Source organism: Lathamus discolor, chromosome 18, assembly GCF_037157495.1.
Source record: "Lathamus discolor isolate bLatDis1 chromosome 18, bLatDis1.hap1, whole genome shotgun sequence".
NCBI lineage: Eukaryota > Metazoa > Chordata > Aves > Psittaciformes > Psittacidae > Lathamus > Lathamus discolor.
Genome location: NC_088901.1, coordinates 6,616,220 through 6,637,149, shown reverse-complemented (window position 1 = coordinate 6,637,149; position 20,930 = coordinate 6,616,220). Strand labels below are relative to the sequence as shown.

General features: G+C 50.0%; 1 protein-coding gene across 2 annotated transcripts in view; it reads right to left on the bottom strand.

The window, feature by feature from the left end:
- WASF2 (WASP family member 2) overlaps nucleotides 1-20,930 on the bottom strand; it is a 31,162-nt gene continuing 10,232 nt past the window's right edge. The window contains exons 2-9 of one of the 2 annotated variants that reach the window (XM_065697470.1): nucleotides 15,520-15,673; nucleotides 11,546-11,680; nucleotides 10,874-11,027; nucleotides 9,680-9,797; nucleotides 8,485-8,615; nucleotides 6,857-7,012; nucleotides 4,723-5,246; nucleotides 1-4,272 (exon numbers count right to left, since the gene is read on the bottom strand). In XM_065697470.1, coding sequence (XP_065553542.1) covers nucleotides 4,115-4,272; nucleotides 4,723-5,246; nucleotides 6,857-7,012; nucleotides 8,485-8,615; nucleotides 9,680-9,797; nucleotides 10,874-11,027; nucleotides 11,546-11,680; nucleotides 15,520-15,649 — 1,506 coding nt within the window. In that variant the 5' untranslated portion in view covers nucleotides 15,650-15,673 and the 3' untranslated portion in view covers nucleotides 1-4,114. The remainder of the gene's footprint in view (nucleotides 4,273-4,722; nucleotides 5,247-6,856; nucleotides 7,013-8,484; nucleotides 8,616-9,679; nucleotides 9,798-10,873; nucleotides 11,028-11,545; nucleotides 11,681-15,519; nucleotides 15,674-20,930) is intronic. The other variant, XM_065697472.1, reaches the window with a different exon arrangement.

The window sequence follows — 20,930 nt, the reverse complement described above, 5'->3', positions numbered from 1 at the left end:
TTGGATCGAAAGGTTTTATCAAGTTTACAGTTTTTAAAAAAGGATCAAAAAATTATTAATTTCTTTTTTCTTTACATGTACATTACAAAAATCTGCAATCGGGAATCTTCATCCAGGGGTTTCTGAGCCGATTATGAACACCAAAGCAGCAGGAAAAGCCTGGCTTACCCAGCAACCGACAGGGAGAAGGACAGACAGCGCAGGGGGAGCCAGGAGGCAGTGAGGATACGGATACGGACACAGGCTGGGCTCTGCTCCCGCAGCAGCTTTCAGCTGCATCTGTGCACATGAGGCAGCAGAGCCCAGGCATCAGTGTTTGTCTGCAGGGGCAGGAAAACCCAACAGTTCTGCTCAGGAGATTGGTTTCTCTGAGCAGAGCTTAGGGTTGAAACTCCTCTGGTGCGATGTGAGGAACCCCCTGCACCCTGAGAGCATCCCTCACCGCATCCGACCCCCAGCCTGGCTGGGTCCTCCAAGGGCACTTCCCATCTCTTCTCCTACTGCTCAGCAATCAACCCCTAAGATACAAGTGGAATAATTAACTCTTATAAATATATTTATATCATGTAGGAAAATAAGGCACTTGAGGAGGGTTACAGCTCTATGTCTAAGTCTATGGCATTCTAACTGGGAAGGAAAAAGGGGTTAGTTTCTGAAATGAATTAAAATGAATGTTAATACAGGAATAAACACATTGGATCCACTTCCCACTTCAAGGCTTTGTTTCAAAAGCAAGAGGAGAAAGCACACACACCCCACACCCCCCCCAAAATCCAACAGGAATGAAAGCTGGCCTCTGCCCCCCACCGAGCCCCGCCAGGCAGCTCCTGTCAAGGACAGGTAATTCCCAAAGAGGCACCTTCAGTAAGTTCATGGATTGAATGATAATAGTGAACACCACATCCTTTCCCTGAAACAACATTCCCCAGTTTCTGGGCCATGTGGGACCTTCAGGAGCCCCTTTCCTGGCTCTGCTCTGGTGCTTGGAGCCTGATAAGGAGAGGAGAACGCAGTGAAGGTCACCGGCTGCGGAGGAGGCTCCAGGCTGAGCCCGCAAAGCCGGGATGAGGTTTTCCCTGGGAAGGGGGGTGGCGGGGGAAGAGGCTGCTGGGAGCAGCAGCCAAGCACTGCAGGCGAGGACACGGGGAGAATATTTAACCAGGAGCATGCAGCCAGGAAGAGGAAGGCAGCAGTGGCCTGCCCCAACCTGCACACCCTGAGCAACAGGATGGAGGGAATGGCTGCTCCGGCTCTGCATATCCGTACAGATACAGGTCGGGATGACATGGGAAAGGGGGGCTCCTCCCGGGGAGGCAGAGAGCAGGGAGGATTCCAATTGCCAGCTCTTGCTTTTGCCTTTGTGAAATGCTTGAGGCTTGCCTGCCACAGGGAATGGAAGGAGGAAGTTCACATGGAATGACATGGATTGCAGGGGAGCCCAGCACAGCCCCTTGGTCGACATGGGACAGCAGCCCTGCAGTTCCAGCACAGCTGCTGTGTCTTGCAAAGGTTGTTTTTGGCACCTCTCCTCTTCCCCTACTGCTTTTGAACTACTCAGCTTACTTGGCAGCCCATTTTGAAATGCTCCTCAAAGGCAGTTGCTTTAAAGCAGTTGTTTCTCAGGGATCACCACATCAGGCTCCTTGTGCAATCAAAGGAGATTTAAAACCCAACAACCAACCTTCCCTACCTGTCCACAACCCAGCTGAGCTCCAGCACGTCTGATTCTGCATGTCTGAAAGCAGAGGGTGGCAACCAGCAGGCTTGCACGGACAAAGCAGTGTCCCTCCTGCTGCCAGGAGGGCCCTGCAAGAGAAGCAGGCAGAGAAGCCAACTCCGCGCTGGATCACCCACACAGCAGCCTTGTGCAACAGCAACCGTGTCCCTACCACCCTGAGGCACGGCCCTGCCTCACAGACCATCCATCTGGGTCATGGAGAGTATGGCACTTGCCTGGATTTCCCACGACAGGAATACTCACTCCCCCTATCTCCACAGGGATTGAGGCTCTAGTTAAGGCAATTTAAACTGAAGCCAGGTTTGGCATTGGCAAGTTCCTTGCTTCCCTGTGTGCTAATGCTGTCAGCCTGGGTTAGCTCAAAGGTCTGTTTTCCCGAGGAACCTGTCTCCGAGGGAAGCCAGAGGAGGATGCTTACGGAAAGAGCAGGAAAACAAGAGGCAGCGGTTCTCCTCTTGCCCCCCCCTCACCCAGCTTGCAGCAATCAGCACTTTGCATTGCCAAGTCTCTCTCACCAGCACCCAAGGGGTTTGTTCTCTCTTCCAGAACCTGGAACTGGTGCTGCTCACATGTCCCCAGCCCATGGGGATGCCTCGGAGTCTACGCCCTTTGCATCCTGCCTGGCTTGACAGGCACAAGCTCCTGCTTTAGCAGTCCCGTAAATCTCTCAGGGTCGCACTGGATCTCAGCTTGATCCACACCCCAGAAAAGCCCATCCCCTGCTCTGGCAAAGACATGCACACAAGGCATCAGTAAGAACACAATGGCACGAACTAAAGGCATCAATCAAAGCCCAAGAAGGATTTGCAGCAAGCTGGCAGCATCCGTCTGGGCCTGGCATTCCAGGTATGAGCAACACCATTAAACCAGAAGAGAAGGAACAGGCACAGGCTGGCAAAATACTTGACAGTAGGAAAGGCAAAGAGGTTGGAGGAACATGCAGCTGGTCCCACCCCACCACAGCTGGACCCGTGATCTCCAAAAGGCTTTGGAATCGCTTTCTGGCATGAACTCAACTGAAAGAGTCATGTTCAGATTACAGTACACATCTGTGGCATAAGGGGTATTTGTTTCTACATTTCCAAGATAGGCTTATATGCTATGGAAGGGAATATAAACCAGGAACAAAACCTAGGTCAAGTTCACCATTTTCTCCCCTTGCCAGTCCTGGATCTGTAGTGAGCAGCCTGGGAATTCACAGGGTTAGTGAGGAGGAGGAATGTCTTCTTAAAATTAACTAATGAATTAGAATCACAAAATTAAAGGAAACAAAGTGGGTTAGGTCTGATGGGCAACTTAGTCCCCCCACAAGATGTTTTTAGGCACAGAAATCCCCCTCCTTTGGAGTAAGGGAAGGGGAAGCCAAGCGTTTTTCTGCTCTTCAAGTCCCTGTGTACATGGTCACCCCATTACGAAGCACTTCACCAAACTGCCTGCAGCATTGCCAAAGATGGCCCAAGTGCCTGCTGCTCAGAGAACTCCTCCCCACACGATTGCCCTGCTCAAGGCACCTATTTAAACACTCGGTGTGAATTGGAGGCATCAACAGAGCAGTTTCATCACAGATGTGTCCCAGAGGGACAGTGGCTCTGCTTTCCCACGGGTGGGAAGCTGAGGAACCGTTCTGCCCCACCTTTGCATCCCTTTGGGCAAGTCTCCTTTGGCCAAGCAGGCCAGGAGGCTGGAGGAAGGTAAAGGCAGCTTTTGGCATTAAAGAAGTCCCTCCTCACATTGCACCCAAAGCGTTCCACAGCCCTGGAGCCAGGAAGCACACCCCAAGTAGGGCAGTCTGGAATTAATACTAGGGGGTCAGAGGGGAAAGAATTGTGCGCTACTGCCAAAACCTGATGATTTGACAGTGGGATGCAGCAGAGAACTGACATTTCAAGCCCATTTTCTTGCAGCACAACCAGTGTTCACTGGAAAGGGAGAGCCATCAGATCAACTGTCTGCTGTTGCCATGAGAAAACTAGCTGAAAATGTCCTTCATCTGAAAGGCTATCCGGCCGCACCAGGATCATCCATCTTTACTTTCAAAATCCCTCCGGATGGAGGGTTTAGATGTGCTCTGCCTGGTGGCATCAAGAAGCTGGAGGTTTAGCTCTCTTTTAAATAAGCAACCGTTACACTCCCTCCAGCTAAATCCCAACACCACTTTGGCAGTGTCCGTGAGGAGACCTTTGGAAAAGGCAGAGCACAAAGCACTGCCAAAGCTGGAGGGGGAGGGAGAGGGGAGATATGCTGCTGGTTCTCTGAAAACCCTTGGCACATCTTTGGTTACGGGTTGAAAAGGGAAGTGGTGGAAGGTTTGGCCACCTGACTCTTTAAGAAGAGGTTAACTCAGGAGAGAAGGGGAAGGAGGGGAGTGGGCTGTGGTTAATCCGACCATTCGTCCTCATCGAACTCGGAAGAGTCGTCCTCAGAGTCGCTGTACTCCACAGCGATGCGGCGCGACAGGATCGTGGCCACATCATTGCCCACAACGTCCCGCTTCTCCTGCTCCCGCTGCTCCTCCACCTTGCGAAGCTGGAAGCCTGTTGGGAACGAAGGCAATAGACAGGATCATGCAAAGGCTTTGGTCACACAGAGATCTCCAAAGCAGCCATCCTTGTGACACAATCCTCTGGGCAAGGCAGCCTGTCTTGGACACGCTGTAGGATAACACTGATGGTGAACGACGGGCAAGACAGGCTGGGTGGGCAGGTGGGAATTGTTTCCATGCTCCTCTGGGGGGTTATCACCACTAACCCTACCCAATCCACTCACAAAACTGGACCACACCAATTCCAGCACTGCTGTCTCCAAAGGTGCAGGTGGAGCTGTAAAACCTAGCGAGGTGGTCAGACAAGGAGGGACCAAAAGGGACAGGTCTCGAGCAGTGAGGCACTCACACCACTGCTGAGGAGATGGCTCCCAGGGGCTCTTCACATGGGTATGTGAGGTTTTCCAGAGGCAAAGGAGAAAGCACTGAAACAAAACCTTACCCTGGCGAATAGCTGAAAGCAGATCACTCCTGGCATCGCTAACTGCAGGCAATGATGACTTGGGCTTGGAGGTGGAGGTGTCTGAGGGTGGAGGGGGAGGTGGGGGGCCATCCAGGCCACCAGAAGATAGAGGGGGTGGGCCAGGAGGCGGTGGTGGTGGAGGGGGAGGTGGCGCACTCCCACTGCCCGCCTGCGGCAGCGGAGGTGGAAGCACACTGGCATACTCAACTGCTGGAGGGGGAGATGGTGGTGGCGGGGCAGCAAACTCGGGGTGAGGTGGGAAAGAAGGGGGTGAGGGGGGTGGCGGTGTTCCCGGTGACGGGAATCCCATGGGAGGTGGTGGAGGGGGCGTGCTGCCCATCAGTGGTGGTGGCGGCGGTGGCGCTGGAGGGGGAGCAAAGCCCGGCCTGGTGGTTGAGGGGGATCCAATGGGAGGAGCTGGTGGTGGATGACTGGGGCTGACCAGGCTGGATCGTTTGGTCCCTCCAGAACCAGAACCTCTTTGGTTGTCTATAGGATAGCTGCTGGAGCAGAGAGAAAGAAGGCTATTAGTTACATAGACTGTACAATGTCAATGCTAATGCAAATCATGTGTGTTTGTTGCAGTGCAGACAAAAATATCCAAGTTCCAGCTTTAAGTGGTGTTTCCAGGAGACTTCACTGCTTGGTTTTAATTCCCTTGCAGTGTTTCTCTCGGCCTACACCACCAGAACAAAGGAAGGCTTCTGCAGACTGGCAGGAATGCTATCACCCATCCCATCTCCCATGCTGGCAAGAACATGAGCCATCTCACCCCCCTGCCAAAGGCCAGGCATCAGGGCTGAGCTCAGAGCAGCCTCCTGGCTTAAGAGCTCCTATAGCAATGCAAGACAGTACCTCTCGAAGCTGAGGTCAGCCTCCTGACGCCCAGATCAGGGATGCCTACCATGATAAATCATACAAAATATCCTGGTGGGAATGCCAGGAAAGCATATGCTCTGAGCACCTGCTGGGAACAGATCTCTGCACTGGATTCCGTGGCTCAGAGCTTGAGTGCAGCAGCCACGACTCTGAGCTTGCTGTGGGGAGTGAAGATGTGGAAACCCAACATGCTCTTAAGCGATGCAGGAGTGACTGAATCTCCCATTTAGGGAAGTACCAGAGAACACTACTGCCCATAAGACACTATAATATCCCATGGATGTGTAGAGGAAGTCCTAAACTGACATCTTCTGCAGTAAGACAGTAACAGCGCTGATCTGAGACAGACTACTGGGGATCAAACCTCACTCCTGGAGCTCTTTATAAACAAGCACCAAAACAAAACCAGGGAAGGGAGAGCTCCATGGCTAGGCAGAGATCTAAGATGATGCATAAGGCATCATCTGAAAGCTCGTTTCTGCTCTGCCCTAGAGGAACACACTGCTTGGTCTCTCTGACACATCAGAAGAGCCTTTTCTGCAGCACTGCTGCCTTTGGATAAGATGGAGACAAGCTAAAACAGTCCTGTCTAGCTGACATAGCCCCCTCCTGCTACTCTTGACTGTTTTACTACCTTAGATTTACTCTTGTTCCACCCTTTGTGTCCTGAGCAACTGCTGGACCATGACTGCCCTCTCCAGAGGTGACTGGAAGTCACCATTTCATCTGACACAAAGCAGCTGCCCTGAACTTGCACCAAAGTCTCTGGGAAGAAGTCTGCAGCGTGCTCGAGTCCATTACATTTAACTACATCTTCAGTGCCCATGTCAAAAATCACAGGGCAAACAGTAACAAAACACAGAGACGAAAGAAGGCTTATTTGCAAAGCTCTGACAGGAACTACAGGGTCTGGAACAACTGCACTGGACAACCAACACAATGGAGCCAGATCTACAGGTACCCTGGTCTTACAGAACATGAAATAAGTCTGCTCTAGCTCTCCCCAAGCCCATTCTCCCCTTCTCTATGGGAACAAGGAGAGTGGTTAGGATTTATGGATGTGCTGCCTGTGCCTCTGTCCCTGCCTGCAATTGCACATCCCCTCAGACAGGAGCATTCTGGTTCCCATACAACACCCGTCAGGAAGTTATGCTTAACTATCTCAGCCTGTCTCATGTCATCCTTTTACACCACCTACTACTCCTCAGTGACAGAAGGGATCCCGTAGGCTTACCTAAATTCCACCGGGGGTGGAGGCAGGCTGTCATCTGGGAATGAAGGAGGTGGTGGCACAATAGAGTCAGTCTGCGGCGGTGGCGGGTAGCAGTTCACGTCCATGCTTTCATTGGAACCGATGCTGCCGTTCTGATACACCATGTTAGAGGGGTACCTGGGTGGAAGCAAGACAAGCGAATGTGTTGGAAGAGTTCAAGGCAATGTCTAAAGCTCGTTTCCCCCCTCACTCACAAGAGGTTTGCCTCCTGGAAGGGTTACAACAACCAACCGTGCAGCAGTTCAACCACCAAACAGCAGTGATATTAACCACACGGATGGCTCAACCTTCAAGATGTAGAAATGAGCTTTTCGAGCAGGAATAGCTTTTTCCACCACAGTGGGACCTGCCTTTAGGTGGGACCTTAACAACCACCACAACAGGACACACAACACAAATCCTTAAAGAAACATAAGGGAAAAAAGCCTCTGCTCCTCAAAGCATCCTACGTGATGAACTGTGCAGAGCTGCATTGGTTTGCTCTGCATAATTCTTTGGCTAGAGCTTGCCCAGATGCTCTCCTGTTTGTTTGTTGCTACCACACAGTGCAACAGCACGAGGATACAGTTCAGAGAGCAAGAAAACACTGAAATAAAAGCCGTTTCTATTAATATTCTTAACAACCCGGGCTTGAAGGACTCCCAGTGGCACTGGGCATCCTTATTGTCAAAAAGAGATACTCAAAGATGCCACACAAGTAAGGTGGAGAATAGAATATCAACAAGAAGCCAAGAAACAGCAATGCCATTAAAAGCAAGGATCCAAAGTTCTTCCTTCAGTTTCAGATTACTCTCCTGCTCAACTTTCTCTGAGCTCATTTCACTGAGGGGTGGTGAAACCACCCCTCTTCCTGGGGGTCCTGGACCTCAAGCAAATTCAAAGGCATGAACATGCTTCCATGTGAAAAGAGGAGCAAGGAAATGGTGCTGTTGTGCTGCTCCATTCCTCTGCTAGAAACCAAACCTGTTCTCCTATTAAACTAAAAGCAAGTTTTATTTTTAGCTGGAAGAGTGTGATTTAAAGAGAGATTTTTCTCTTCTATGAAAGGAAGCTGCAAGGAGCGAGCAAGTGAGCAGTGCATTGTGGGGAATTCGGTCTGCTTCCAGCCTTGCTGGTGTCAAAAGTTAAATGAATTCCCAAGCCAGAAGTGCTAAAGAGAGATCTGGAGCTTGAAATACTTGGATGGGGACAGCCCCCGCTCCAAGTTGCGGGTGTGAAGAGCCATTTGGGAGATGTAACAAAGCAATCACACAATGCCACCATGATGCCACCCCGCTCCCCAGCGTAAGGCCCAGGGCATGGCGATGGGGTAGGGAGCCAAAGCTCTCAACACTTCTGTGCCCACAAGACAGGCAGCTGAGAGCAGACTTGCTACCAAAGCTGTTCCTGCCACCTTGTTCAAACCCTGCAGCTCCCTGATTTATTTAGCAAATCTTAAAATTAGCAGCCACATTTACTTTGGAGAATGTGATTAGCGGCAGTATCGATCTGCAGCACACAGCCGATTCGGAGGAGCTGCAGAGCAGGGTGAACTGCATCACAATCAACCTCAGCAGGGAGCTGAACCAGAGAGCCCCACACTTGCTTACCCAGCAGGACCATGTTTGTCCTTTGACTCAACAAATTCTTGCCCCATTTTCAGCTTCTCCCACTCTTCTTTCCGGGTTTTGATTTTTCGTGGATTCACATTCCCTCGGTTCGGATTCTCCTTTTTCTCTTTCTAAGGGAGAAGGAAGCAAACAGAAGCTTAGGAAGAGGAAAGGATAAGACAAACCTGCAGCAGTTTCAAGAAGAGAATATGCTCAAAGAGGGATGGGATCTTTAATTTACTTTCCCCATCGCTGCAAGCTCCAAAGATCTCCCACACACAGAGGTTGGAGCACAAAATGAGATAGACAACATCAGATTTCCCCAGTGCAGCCTGGCCATGATGCCGTCGTTATTCCCTGGCACCACCACCTCGAGGGCAGAGGGAAAGCTCAGTTTCCCACAGCAATTCAGTTTTTGGCCTCTGGGTCAAGCCTGCCGAATCTCACCATCACCTTGCTGGTGTTAAGTGCTCTAGGATGCAATACGGACACTTGTCCACAAAGAAGTGGGCTTCAGCGAGCCTTACTCTGTGTGTTTTACCACGTCCTACTTCTTTCCTTTGTTATTCCCATTGAAAAATCATCTGTTCTGATATTTAAGACTCCGGTTGCTCAAAAGCTCCATAAAGTATGCTCGAACCGGTTCTTTTACAGTCTTTCAGTGCTGGTAAAACATGGGTTCAAACCTCCAGGCAAGCCAACCAGAAGCTTCTACCTGGCATTTGCAGCTGAAGTGGTTTTGTTAAGCCTCCCACTTACCCCCCATTTAATATCAGGGCCTGGTTTTGTGCTCCTGAAGGGACATTCTCTCTTTATTCTTTCACAGCAGAATGTATCACAGCACTCAGAACACTGCAGTGCTGGGGCACTGGGATTTGCACAGCTTCACCACTGGACAGACCCCCTCTGCAACATGGGAAGTGCAGAAAAGACTCTAACTTTTTCCCCTGCACTATACTTGAGGACTACCGATTAAGCCCTTATAACCATACAAAGACAGTGGCATTTGGAAAAACAGGTGAAGGGTATCTTTGTGTTCTTTAAAGCAAACCAGATAAACTCAATTCAGGGAAGTTTTTAAGGAAGCAAACCTGACTTTTGGATAGCAACTTTGAAGTCCAAGCTGTATTAACACTTCCCACCTCCTGCTCTTCCCTGACACACCCCTGTTGGCAGAGGTCTCCCATTTCCTCACCCTATGTTTCCGCTTCTCTTTCATAATATCCTTCGTGTCCTGAAGCATTTTCTCTTTCCAAAGGTCGAAGAAATAGGAAGGATCGGTGTAGAATTTAAGTGCCTCCTTGCCATCATCCCTAGAACAGGCAGGGGGGGAAAAACCAACACACACAAATAAGGACCAAGTCACACATTTGTTTGAAGCCCAAAGAAAACACAAGGCACAAGCCCAGAGGACAGTTTAGAAGGTCAAACACACTGCTCTCACCTCCATCCCCTATCTCAGACCCACAGCCTCCCTTGCCCTGGCTCTCCCCCCATGCTTTTACCCTCACACCATATCTCCATTATACAGCACCTGAAGAGCTCAACTGCTCTGAACAATCACCAAGAGAGCAGCAGGTCTCTCACTTCAACTCCCAGTTGTTTGTGTTGTATTTCTGATGTGGAAAAACAACCAGCCAACCCTTCTCCAGCTCAGGAACCCTAAATCAGATCAGCAGCATCCTTGAAACTCAGGAGTGAGTACACACACACACTCTGCTCCTCCTTTGCAGTGCAGCCATGTCTGGCAGAAGACAGCTGCCTCCAGCTATCTGTAATTACTTTTTACCTGCTCCAAAGATATTTATGGATGTGGGCTAAGCCTCTGGATTCTGACCCCCTTTCCCTCTACCACCTACAAGATGAAATCAGAGGGAGAGTGCTCAAGAGAACTGGTTCTGCAGCTGGTGTAGGTCACATTCCATGTATCAGACCAGGCACAGAAAGCATCTCCAGATCTATAGGAGTCTGCTGCACCCACCTGGGTGAGAGCCATTTACAGATGTATGCTCTGCAGTTTGCACTGCAGCTTTCTGGAAAGGAGCCACAGTGCTATGGAGAAGCACAAGGAAAATGCATCATCTGCACAACTCCTAGCATGTTTCTGCAGTGCCAGCCAAGCCTTGCCCCAAGGCAGTCACAAATGTGACAGCAGGTAACCGAATCTCTCATTTTCTAGCTATGCTCATTTGTACAGCCCCAAAAGCAAAGTTTCACATAATCCAGAGAATGGGATTTCCCGGTGGATCTCAGTTTAGCAACTCAATTTCCCATTGGAAACAGTTACTTCAGGACAGGACAGGATGGGAAACGGCCTCCTTGACAGACTGGGAGGCAAAGCTCATTCTCTGCAAGGGAACGAAGAGCTAAGGAGGTGTTGCAACCATACCTGTAAGGTGAGAGGATGTTGAGAGGTGGAGGAGTATTGCAGGTCCTATAGGTTTCAAGGACAGGCACAGGGAGAGAATCCCTGTCAAAGAGCTTCTGGTCCTGAGTAGTGGAGCTTTTGAAGGCTTTCCTGGTGTTAATGCCTTGCAGGGAGACTGTAAGAAAGAGAGCAAGTGAAGAACAGCTTGACCCAGGCCAGTGACACTGCAGACCACATTCACATCTGATTTCAGCTGGAGTTCTTGGCATGCTTTGCACTCCTTAAGGTCAGGTTCCTTTTCCCATAGATCCCTTGGGAAACCCAGCAAATCTCAGACGATGCTGTGCCAAGATCCACTACTTGAGCTGTATCGACACGGCTCTCTTGAGAGCTGCTGCTGTGGTTCTGAACCCCCACGACCAAGACTCACGCACCACACTGCTATCACGTTGCTGAAAAGCGAGTTTCCACATGGACACTTGCTAAAGAGCAAATCTAGGCTTGGCCACAAAGGCTGTCCACACCAGCAGCACTGTGGTTGTTTGGGAAGAGAGGGAACAGTCCCTCTTGAGTCCAAGAGAAGACATCCCACCACCCATCACAGCATCATTTTATGGCTGTGAAACAACCAGGTTGATTCAAGGAGAATCTTTACCACGCTTGGTCTGCATGGACCGTGCTCCATTCTATTACCTTCCTCCTCTTTGGGATCCAGCTGAGTGACTTTGACTTGCAAGCGGTCAACTCTCTCGACTAGAATGCTCACCCGAGAGGCAAAGGTGTTGGCTTGAGTAAACAACTCTCCAAATATGTCTTCTGCAAATTTACCTAGAAGAGCAAAGTGTCCACATTACCCTCAGGAGCCACATCAGACCATATTCAGTCTCCCAGCTTGTTTTCTTGACACAAGAACAAACCAACCATGCTTCTGTTCAAGTTTGTCAAGAGTTGAGCTCAACACAGAATCATAGACTGGTTTGGGTTGGAAAGGACCTTAAGATCATTCAGTTCCAACCCCCCTGCCATGGGCAGGGACACCTCACACTAAACCAGGTCACCCAAGGCTCCATCCAACCTGGCTTTGAACATTGCCAGGGATGGAGCATTCACAACTCCCTTGGGCAACCCATTCCAGCACCTCACCACCCTTACAGTAAAGAACTTCTTCCTTGTATCTAACATGAACTTCCCCTGTTTCAGTTTAAACCCATAACATCCAGGCAGAAAACTCCCTGTTCCACCAAAACCTGACATTTCCAAGGGACCTTCAAGCAATAAACAATCCAAGACATACTTCCAAGTCATTATTAAAGTAATTGAATAAAGACGGCTGAAACTGGATGAGTCTTGTAACTCCTTTAAGATTCTCTGCTCTTCTGTTTATTAGACAAGCCAATGCAGTTGGATTTGTATTGCTCTGGAGAAGCTCAAAGGCTCCCTGTCTCCAGCAGGCCTGCCTCCAGGGTAACTGCCACTATTTACAAGCTCAACGAGAGAGCAGCCCCAGACCTTGAGCCTCAAGCCTGAGCTCTAACCACAGCCGACAGCACTGACCCTTTTGTTCCTTCAGGTGGCAGTGTCTGAAAAATTGATGCATTCACGTTTCTTCTCCATCAAACCCAAAGGGGAACTTCTCAAAGACGGATATTCTCCCTGTAACAGCTTGGCATGCTCAGTGGGCTGCTCTGACAAACATCATCCATTGCTTGGGCTGAGAGTGCCTAGGGGCTTGGAGCAGAGCTTGCTGAATCACTTAGAAGCACAACAAAAAGCTATGCCCTGTCCTTAAGAGCTTCAAATCTACATGTGCATCAAGAGGTGACCACAGGTAGACAGAAACAGAAGTGGAAGAAAACCAAGAGCTTCCAATGAGTAGTGTCTTTGTTCTGCTCTGAGGCACAATCCAAGCCAGGGAGCCCAAACCACAGCGAGGACAATGCTGATCAGTAGAGACTTGGCACTGAGAGCAGACATAGGCCCATGGAGTTCCCACTGATGGGAAACATTCCCAGCCAAGGCTGGTGAGTACAAGGCTGCTCCCAATAAGCAGTCTGGTTTTGAAGTGCATCATCATATGGTCAATAGTTTGTTCTGGAATCTGTTACTCTGAAAGATCCTCGCCGACATTCAGGAAAGGATAACCAGTTGGAAGCCTGACTTGAACAGCAATTTGGGAAAAGCTGGTTGTCTGCAGTGAGTCACTTCAGAGAGACAAGAGCCCATTCCCCAGAGCAACGTGAGGACATCCCCCAAAGCCCAGCTGCAAAAATACTTTCAGCTCGCTGAAGTGACATATCAGCTACTTGTTCATACTCCCATGCAGTTCTCCTTACGCTGCCAAGCATGGGGAAGCAGCCAGGTTAAAAATCAACCTCCTCCACACCTTTTGGTGGCAATGCCAGCTTGAAGTGTTTGTAGAAAGCAAAGGCTGGAGGTTCACTGGACAATAATACAGTAGGAAGCTTTGGACAATACAGATGCCATGTACATCTCTCTAACCAAAGAGAGCCAATGTTTAGCTATGGGCTAATTTGCTACCTCCCAGCAACAGCACAGCAAAACAACACTTGTAATTTGGTTTCTACTTTAATGAGAACTGAAACTCGGTGTTGAGTCTCACAAGGAACTGCAACAAGCACAAGGGGAAAAAAGAGTCTTTGGTTTGCAATGCCAAGTGGTCTGTTTCAAGCAGGAAATAATACATAAAGAGCATTGTACGTACTGGTCTTAACCCTGGAGGGAGAAGGGATGGTCTGTAATCCTGCCCTGCGTAAGTTATTACCCAGCACCCCAAACATGGACACTTGTGAATGGGGTAAGGTAGGGATTAATTCTTTGGTTTAATTCCTTTGACTGCAGAAGTGCAGCTTACAATCCGAATTCTCTCTGTCATGCACTGGCAGGAAGACAGACGGCATGATTTAATAGGGCCTTCCATCTTTTAGCTTGTGGATTCTATAACATCACATCGAGGTGCACAGCCGACTTCGACAAAGTGCTACCAGCTGTGATAGTAACGAAGGGTAAACTCACTGGAATATGAAAGTTTGACAAGATTTATGTTTGCATCTTTGTAAAGAGATTCTGCTGCACTAGGCATGGCTGATTATTCACCTGACAGGCCTGTCACAGCCTACTGAACCTGTGCTCCTCTCCTGCAATATTCGACATATAGGGAAGGAGTGGATTTAGGTTTTGAAGAGAGAGAAAAGGAGGAGGGGGCAGGAGTTCGGGCATTTGGATGCGAATTTTCTGGAGCAGTTAAGTCTAAATAGTGCTTCATTTACAATCCTGCTGACCTCAGGGAAGCAGCTAAGAGGTGGTACTCAGCACTTCCTCTTCACCTTACACAGTGTCAGCAAGAGCCACCCCTCCAGCACTCTCCTCCAGGTACCTGTGATGGGTCCAGCACCAGGCACCTCACTCCCCACATCACACAGGAAGGCACTTGCCCAATAAACCAGGCTGGAATTTGGCTCCCAGCACTTCACCCACTCTCTGACAAGGTAGAAGAGGAGAAGCTTTGAGCTGCGCAAAGGCGTAAATCTAGAGGATCTCACCGCAGCTCTGTCACGCTTAACCCACTGCAGGCGTTTGGACTGGGATTAGCTTGTCTGCAGCTTTACTGCCTTCCTCCTCTCCATTTCACAGGCATGAGATGGGTTTTACTTGCCCTCTGCAACCATCTTGGCTACCAGACCTAACAATGAGCAACAAGGGCCAATTGAATGTGAGCGGAGGGACTGGTCTTGCCCATGCAGTGACATTTCTAGAACCCAACGGGATGTGACACCGACTGGCAGCAAACACAGGCCCAGAGGTCAGTGACAGCCATGGTTTTCACTGCTGCAAAGAGCCTGCACCCACACTTTCCCTGTCACATTCATGCTATGGCAGAAGGAGCTTGCTTTGCAGAGCAAGCAGAAGCATTTGCAACCACCACAGAGAAGCCAAGCAATACATTCATTTGATTATCAGAAGTCTTGCTTCAAGGGCAAAGGTGGCTCATCAGAATCCAGAGCATTCCACAGAGGAAGGAGTCAACCCCCAGGGACCATAATTAACTCTTAGTTTCTCCTGCTGCATGGAAGCCCGTGTTTTCCCTCTGGCCTTCACAACACATTGGTCAGCCCACTGCAGAGCTGAGCCAGGCACTGCTGCCATCTGAGTGAGCAGCCCCAAACCCCCCAGAGGCAACACTTGGCTCAGAGTGGGGACTTTGGGTCTTGCAAGGCAAGCACCAGCAGGGGCAAAGAGGCAGCTCCATTAAGAGTAAGACTACCGACACAGTGTACATCCAACACAGTCAAGCTCCATTTAGTAGCGTGTGCAATTACAGGCACATTCTCTGACACAAGATCCTGGCTGCTAGGAGAGCCTCCCATTTTACAAGCCTGAGTTGTGCTCCAGCCTTCCATCTGCAGCTTCCCTGCAACCTCTCACACACACACCCGTATATCCACACCCCCCCTCCCCATTTTCTCTTAGCTAGGAAGGCAGTGGGACCGGGGATATGAAATTAGCATCAGATTCCTTTCGGAAAACATTTTAGCATTACCCAGGGAAGGCAGATGGGGGAGAAATAGGAACGCTGGAGTAGAAAGGGAGCTAAATAAAGAGCACGAGCGACTCCTGAGGGCACCGCGCAGGCTCGCCGGGGTACTCACTCAGGCTGCCCAGCTGTCGAATGACATTTGCCAGGGTGATGTTGGTCATGCATTCCAGCTCGCTCCGAACGCTAGGCAACGTCTGACGGCACAGGTGCCTTGGCTCAATGTTCCTCGTTACTAACGGCATGGTGGACCTGCTTCAGGCACTGTTCTGCAAGATGAAAAACAACCCAAAAAAGAAACAGGAAAGGATTACTCAACCACAAATTCCAGGCACACCAGAGCCATGGTGTTCGGTTTGCCTGCTCTCAAATGGCTTTATTTGTAAGCCTTCTTTCCCCCCTAACCCCCCTCTAAAACTGGTTGATCAGAAATGAAATATCCTGCTGTTCTATGAGTTGCAGCAAGAGCAGAGCCTCAGCAGCTCAGGTGGAGAGGCAGGAACGGATCACCACACATCTTCACCCCCATGCAGGGTGCTGTTGGCACCATCGCAGCCGTTGTTCCCTTCCTCCCCAGCCGCTGAGCCATCTCCTGCCTCATGCACGAGTGTCTCACAAGCAAAACTCTCTTCAACCTGCAATTGATAGGGTTGTTTAACCCCAGAGGAAGGAGATGGGAGATGTTAGGGGGAAAAGAACAGCAACCAGTGTCTTCTAGCTGAGCAAAGCACGCATGGTGCCTCCCTCCTGCAGCAGCACAGGCAGGGCTCTTCTGAAACAACAGGAAGAGCTTGCAGCTGACCAGGAAACTTTCCTTATCCTGCAGGCTGCTCCCTCTCTTCCCTTGGGAAATCCCCCGGGGCTGAGGTTTACACTGGACCATTGTTTTCCTGCTGCAGCAGTTGAGGGAGCTCTCATCAGGATGCAGGGCTAAAGGGAGCTCACAGAGAAGTCAAGACGGATTGGACAAGAGGCAGGACAAAGTTCCAGCTCTTTAAAACAAATATCAAATAAAGCAGAAAGCCCCAGTGTCCAGAAGGTAGAAAATGTTTTTATGCACAAGAACTAACAAGAATCTCCTTTACTAACAGGCCAAAACATTGAAGCTTCTTCTGGGATCATCCACCTCTGAAAGAGAGGAGGAAACTTGGCTGAGCAGCTTCATCAAGGAGCACAATAAACTCCTGCAATCCTGAAGTGAAAGCAACTCCATCCCAAGCTCTTCATTAACTGAGAAGGGGAAAGAATTCCTTTTCTAGGTCAGAGGAGGAAGAAGAACCCCAGCGAAGCAGGCAGTGCCATGTGATGGGCATGCTGGGGCTGGGGGTATAAATAAAGCAGGAAGCGAAGAGCTTGGGGAACATGGCTTCCTGTCACCAGCAGCAAAAATCCAAGGACCAGGAAAAATCAGCTGGTTGCTCTTGACTTTGAGCCACCCTTTGACAGGCTCGGTGGCAGCTGGCAGCTTATCTTTGAGGTCCAGGAGGCCTTCCTGGCTGCTTTTCTATCAGGGTGTTAAGAGGAAGAAGTGGGCATTATCCCTCCTAATTACCTCACAAGCCAGATTCTGAATTGCTAAATCTGACCCATTAAGGCAGAGGAGTTCAAGAGCCACAGCACTGGGCTGGCTCCCAGACCAGCAGATGCAGGTTGAATGACTCTCTATGAGGAATTTGGAGGTATTTGGGGTCCCAAACCCATTCACCTGATGGAAAAGAGGAGCGAGATCTACATCGAACTAAACACAAAGCAGTGAAGTCTGTGTTGCTCTTCATGTCCAAGCACTGCAGCAGCCCTCAGTAACTGCTGGGATATTTAAAGCACAGGGTGAAGGGAGGAAGGACTGTGACCTTCACTTCCAAATACGTGTTTTATCGATCACAGCCCAGCCCTACAATCCTTTGTCAGCTTCAGTGCTTTATGCCAGACAAAGTTGCCCAGCTCCCCCCAGACTGCAGTCTGCACCACCAGGCAGCTCACATCAACAAGGCAGGCATTTGCAGGCTGCCTGCATCCAGCTTTTCTCCCTGCTTTGCTTCCGCAGGGAGCAGCCACAGTGGGATGTGCAGAGCCGGAGTGGACAGACAGCTCATCCACCAAAGCCTGGCTGGATCCCTTCCAAGGACCAGGACAGACAGAAGGAAAACAGCATGAGGGGAAAGAAGCCAGGAAAGGGGGTGAGATGGGAGCATGGATGTTGAAAGAGAGACCCACCCAGAAGAAGAGATAGGTGCAGGTAGCGCTCATCTGCGAGGAACAGAACATGGAGCAGTGCCCCAAATGCCCATGAAGAAACAAAGACCTGGAATATGTTCTCTCTGTAGCGTTTGCCTTCAAAGCATGTCTGGAAACTAAACCCAAGGAGGAGTGGAGAACTTGCTTTGTTTTTGAGCAGAGGAACAACAATGTCAGCACAGGGACAGTGTGAATCTGCACCGGTGCAAGCCAGCTGAGCTAAAGGCTAAGAAAAACACTCCCTTTATAGCCTGGCTCATCCTGGCAGCCACCCCCTCCCTGCCACACTCCACTGCAGCAAGAGTTTCGCCCTCATGATGGCTCCGACAGTGGCTTCTTCCCAAGGCGACAGAGAGAGCTCACTCCCAAACCCAGTCGTGACCCAGGAGGCAGCAAACTCGGGAGATTAACCCCGTGGAGATGGTCAAGGACAGGATGGGCTGGGGACAAGAAGCCTTTGCTCTCACAGCAGCCTCAGGGGTAAGAGGCGGTTTAAAGGAAGCTCTGAGCGGAAGGACAAGGAGCTTAAAGGTTTCAGATGTTTGGGTAGGGTGGAGGCAAGATAGGAAATACGGGACCTACAACCAGAGCCTGGTGCCAACATCAGCAGTTGATGCTCCCCCAAGAAGGCACTTCTCTGTTAGACCTCAGCTGTACAGAGATACCAGCTAATGGGCTCCTGTAAAACCTTCCTGTCTCACGGGAAGGTGGGACAAAGATTAACAGTCTGTATTGAGAACCAAGGGGTGGAGTTTGAAAGCAGCACTCAGGTGGGGCAGAAAATCGAGTGTCAGGAAGGGACAATGGCAGCAGAGGGAGAAGGAGGAAGCAGAACAGTGCAGACAGCACAAGGTACAAAGCTGGGGACAGGGAAGAGGCACAGCAAATGAAACAAGGAAGGGACAGACCTAAAGAAGCTTTCCAGGCTCCTGCTTTTATGCTTTAAGAGAGAGTCATTAAGGAAGCGATTGACAGTATGCTCCCAAGCAGGGGCCATCCAGAACCGCTTTACTTTCTGTGTCAGGGCATGACAGCACAGCAGTTTTCCACCACAGCTAGCCAGAGTGGTCAGCAGGCATTAGTCTCTGTCAGGAAACCAGTGCCGACCATATATTAGAACTAAATCCTACCATTCAGGAGCACATGAAATGAATTGCCAGGCCCAAAATCCTTATCTTGCAGGCAAAGAGAAGTGCTTTATTAATGGGGAAGATTGGGGCTGTCTGAGTAGTAGCGTTTGGGGTGCAGAGGCTGGTTTTAAGAACCTGCAAAAATGGCACACCACAGGCACAGAGGATCCTGATCCCACTGCAATGGGAGAGGAGATCAAGTACAGTCAAAGGAAACTGCCTCTAAGTAACAGAAAACTGCCCGCAACAGATTCCTAACGAATATGGAAAACAAAGGCATCGAATTGAACCATGTGAGGGAAGAGTGCTCTTTGCTGGTTGCAGGATAACACTGGCTGGGAGAGCCAAGCACTGCTGCAGCAATGGATGTGCAACCACCGTGCTTCGCACCTCCTCATCAACAAGTAGTAAGGGCTTTTCTTAAGTAACAAATGCCTTTTCTCACCCACCTGAAGCAGAACCTTCCTACCTGCTTCCCACAAGCTTTTCCTCTGCAGTCTCCAAGTCATGGCTTGAATCAGAGAAGGCTCCAAGCCTTGTTATGCCGGCAGTGACTAAAAGCCAAACCATGCTTTTGCCCTGTAGCTCTTTTCCCCCACCACCAGGCGGGCATTGCCAGAATTCCTCACCATTTCCCCTTTCCCAGAGTGCTTATGCTGATCCCTGGGAGCTGAGCTCACTGCTCCTACATTCCTACCCATCTTCCAGCCACACAACTGGCACCTTGTTTCCAGGATTCACCATGCTTCGGCTCCCCATTACCCCTCCTATCAACTCCTGGTCTTTCCCATCACACACATCTTGTATTTCTCCAAGAAAAAGGGAATCACCATAGAGTCATGGAATGGTTTGGGTTGGAAGGGACCTTAAAGCTCAAACAGTTCCTGCTCCTACAGGCCCTTATCCAAAGCCCCTCTCCAGGTTTCCTGGAGCTCCTTTAGGCACTGAAGCTGCTCTAAGGTCTCCCTTTAAGGAGCCTTCTCTTCTCCAGGCTGTCTTTCCAAATCCAGCACTTGGAACAAAGCACGAGGCAAACTCAAGCTCTGTCAACTGCAAGCAGCAGTTTGGAGCAAATACTCCTTACCAAGCAGTTTGGAGCAGAGCAGCAAAGAGCAGTGCACAGCAAGAGAGGAACGAGCCTTTATTTCTTGTGCAGACAGCACAGTCACCACGGTGGTGCAGAGAAGGCAGGCAGCACTACAAGGTGAGATGTGTATGTGACGCACACAAAGAGCTGTAAATAAGAGGTGAGTTGGAGGGAGAGACCTTTCAAGGGTCTTCTCACTGGTAGTGGAGCAGCATAGCATTACTGGGGGTCACCTGGGTAATGCCCCACTCAATGTGACACACAACCTCTTAGATCAGGGACCATCTGCAAATCAAGCTGAACCCCAGCAGTGCTATCATCTGTCATCGTGCCTGGTGCAGCACAACACACCTAAGGAGGACATTTTGGAGGGAGATGGGAATTAAGCTTGACCAGGGTGACCAATCCTCCTGCCCTCAGCAGAGCTTACCAACCCCTCTGCCTGGCCACAAACAAGCAGCATAGTGAAGGAGAGCTGACTTTTGGAGTCCCCATTAGGGGACGAGACACAGCAGCAGGTTTGGGAATGAGGGAGAAAGGAGATAATCAGATCTGAAATTCCCATCAGGATGAAATAAGAGTGAACTCCGTCGCTTGCCAACGCAGCCTGACTGTTCTTTCTAATGTCTGTGACAACTCTGCTTCAAATTCCAAGCTTCTCTCAGCAGTAACTACTCCCCCATGTAGCTGTAATGGCCAGAAAGAGACTAGCTTTTATGTAACCCCAAAAGACTAGCAGGAAGGGAAACAGCAGCCACACACACACATACATATACACACATACACACACACACATACACACATGGAGAACTGAGGGGAAGGCTCTGCTGAGCGCTCAGGGCTTGATCCAAGCTCACAATGCGGCCACCGAAAAGTGGGATGCAGCAATCAGAAATGCTACAGTTCCATGCTCGGGAAGCGAGCTAGCAATCAGTGCTGCATCTGAGCAATAGGGAGTGAAATTATAGAGCAAACTGCCATGTGATGCCTAAACTACTCCAGCCCGCCAGCTGTAACAAGTATTCATTCCCAAAACCACGTCACAGGCTCATCTGTCATTAAGAGCCCAACCTG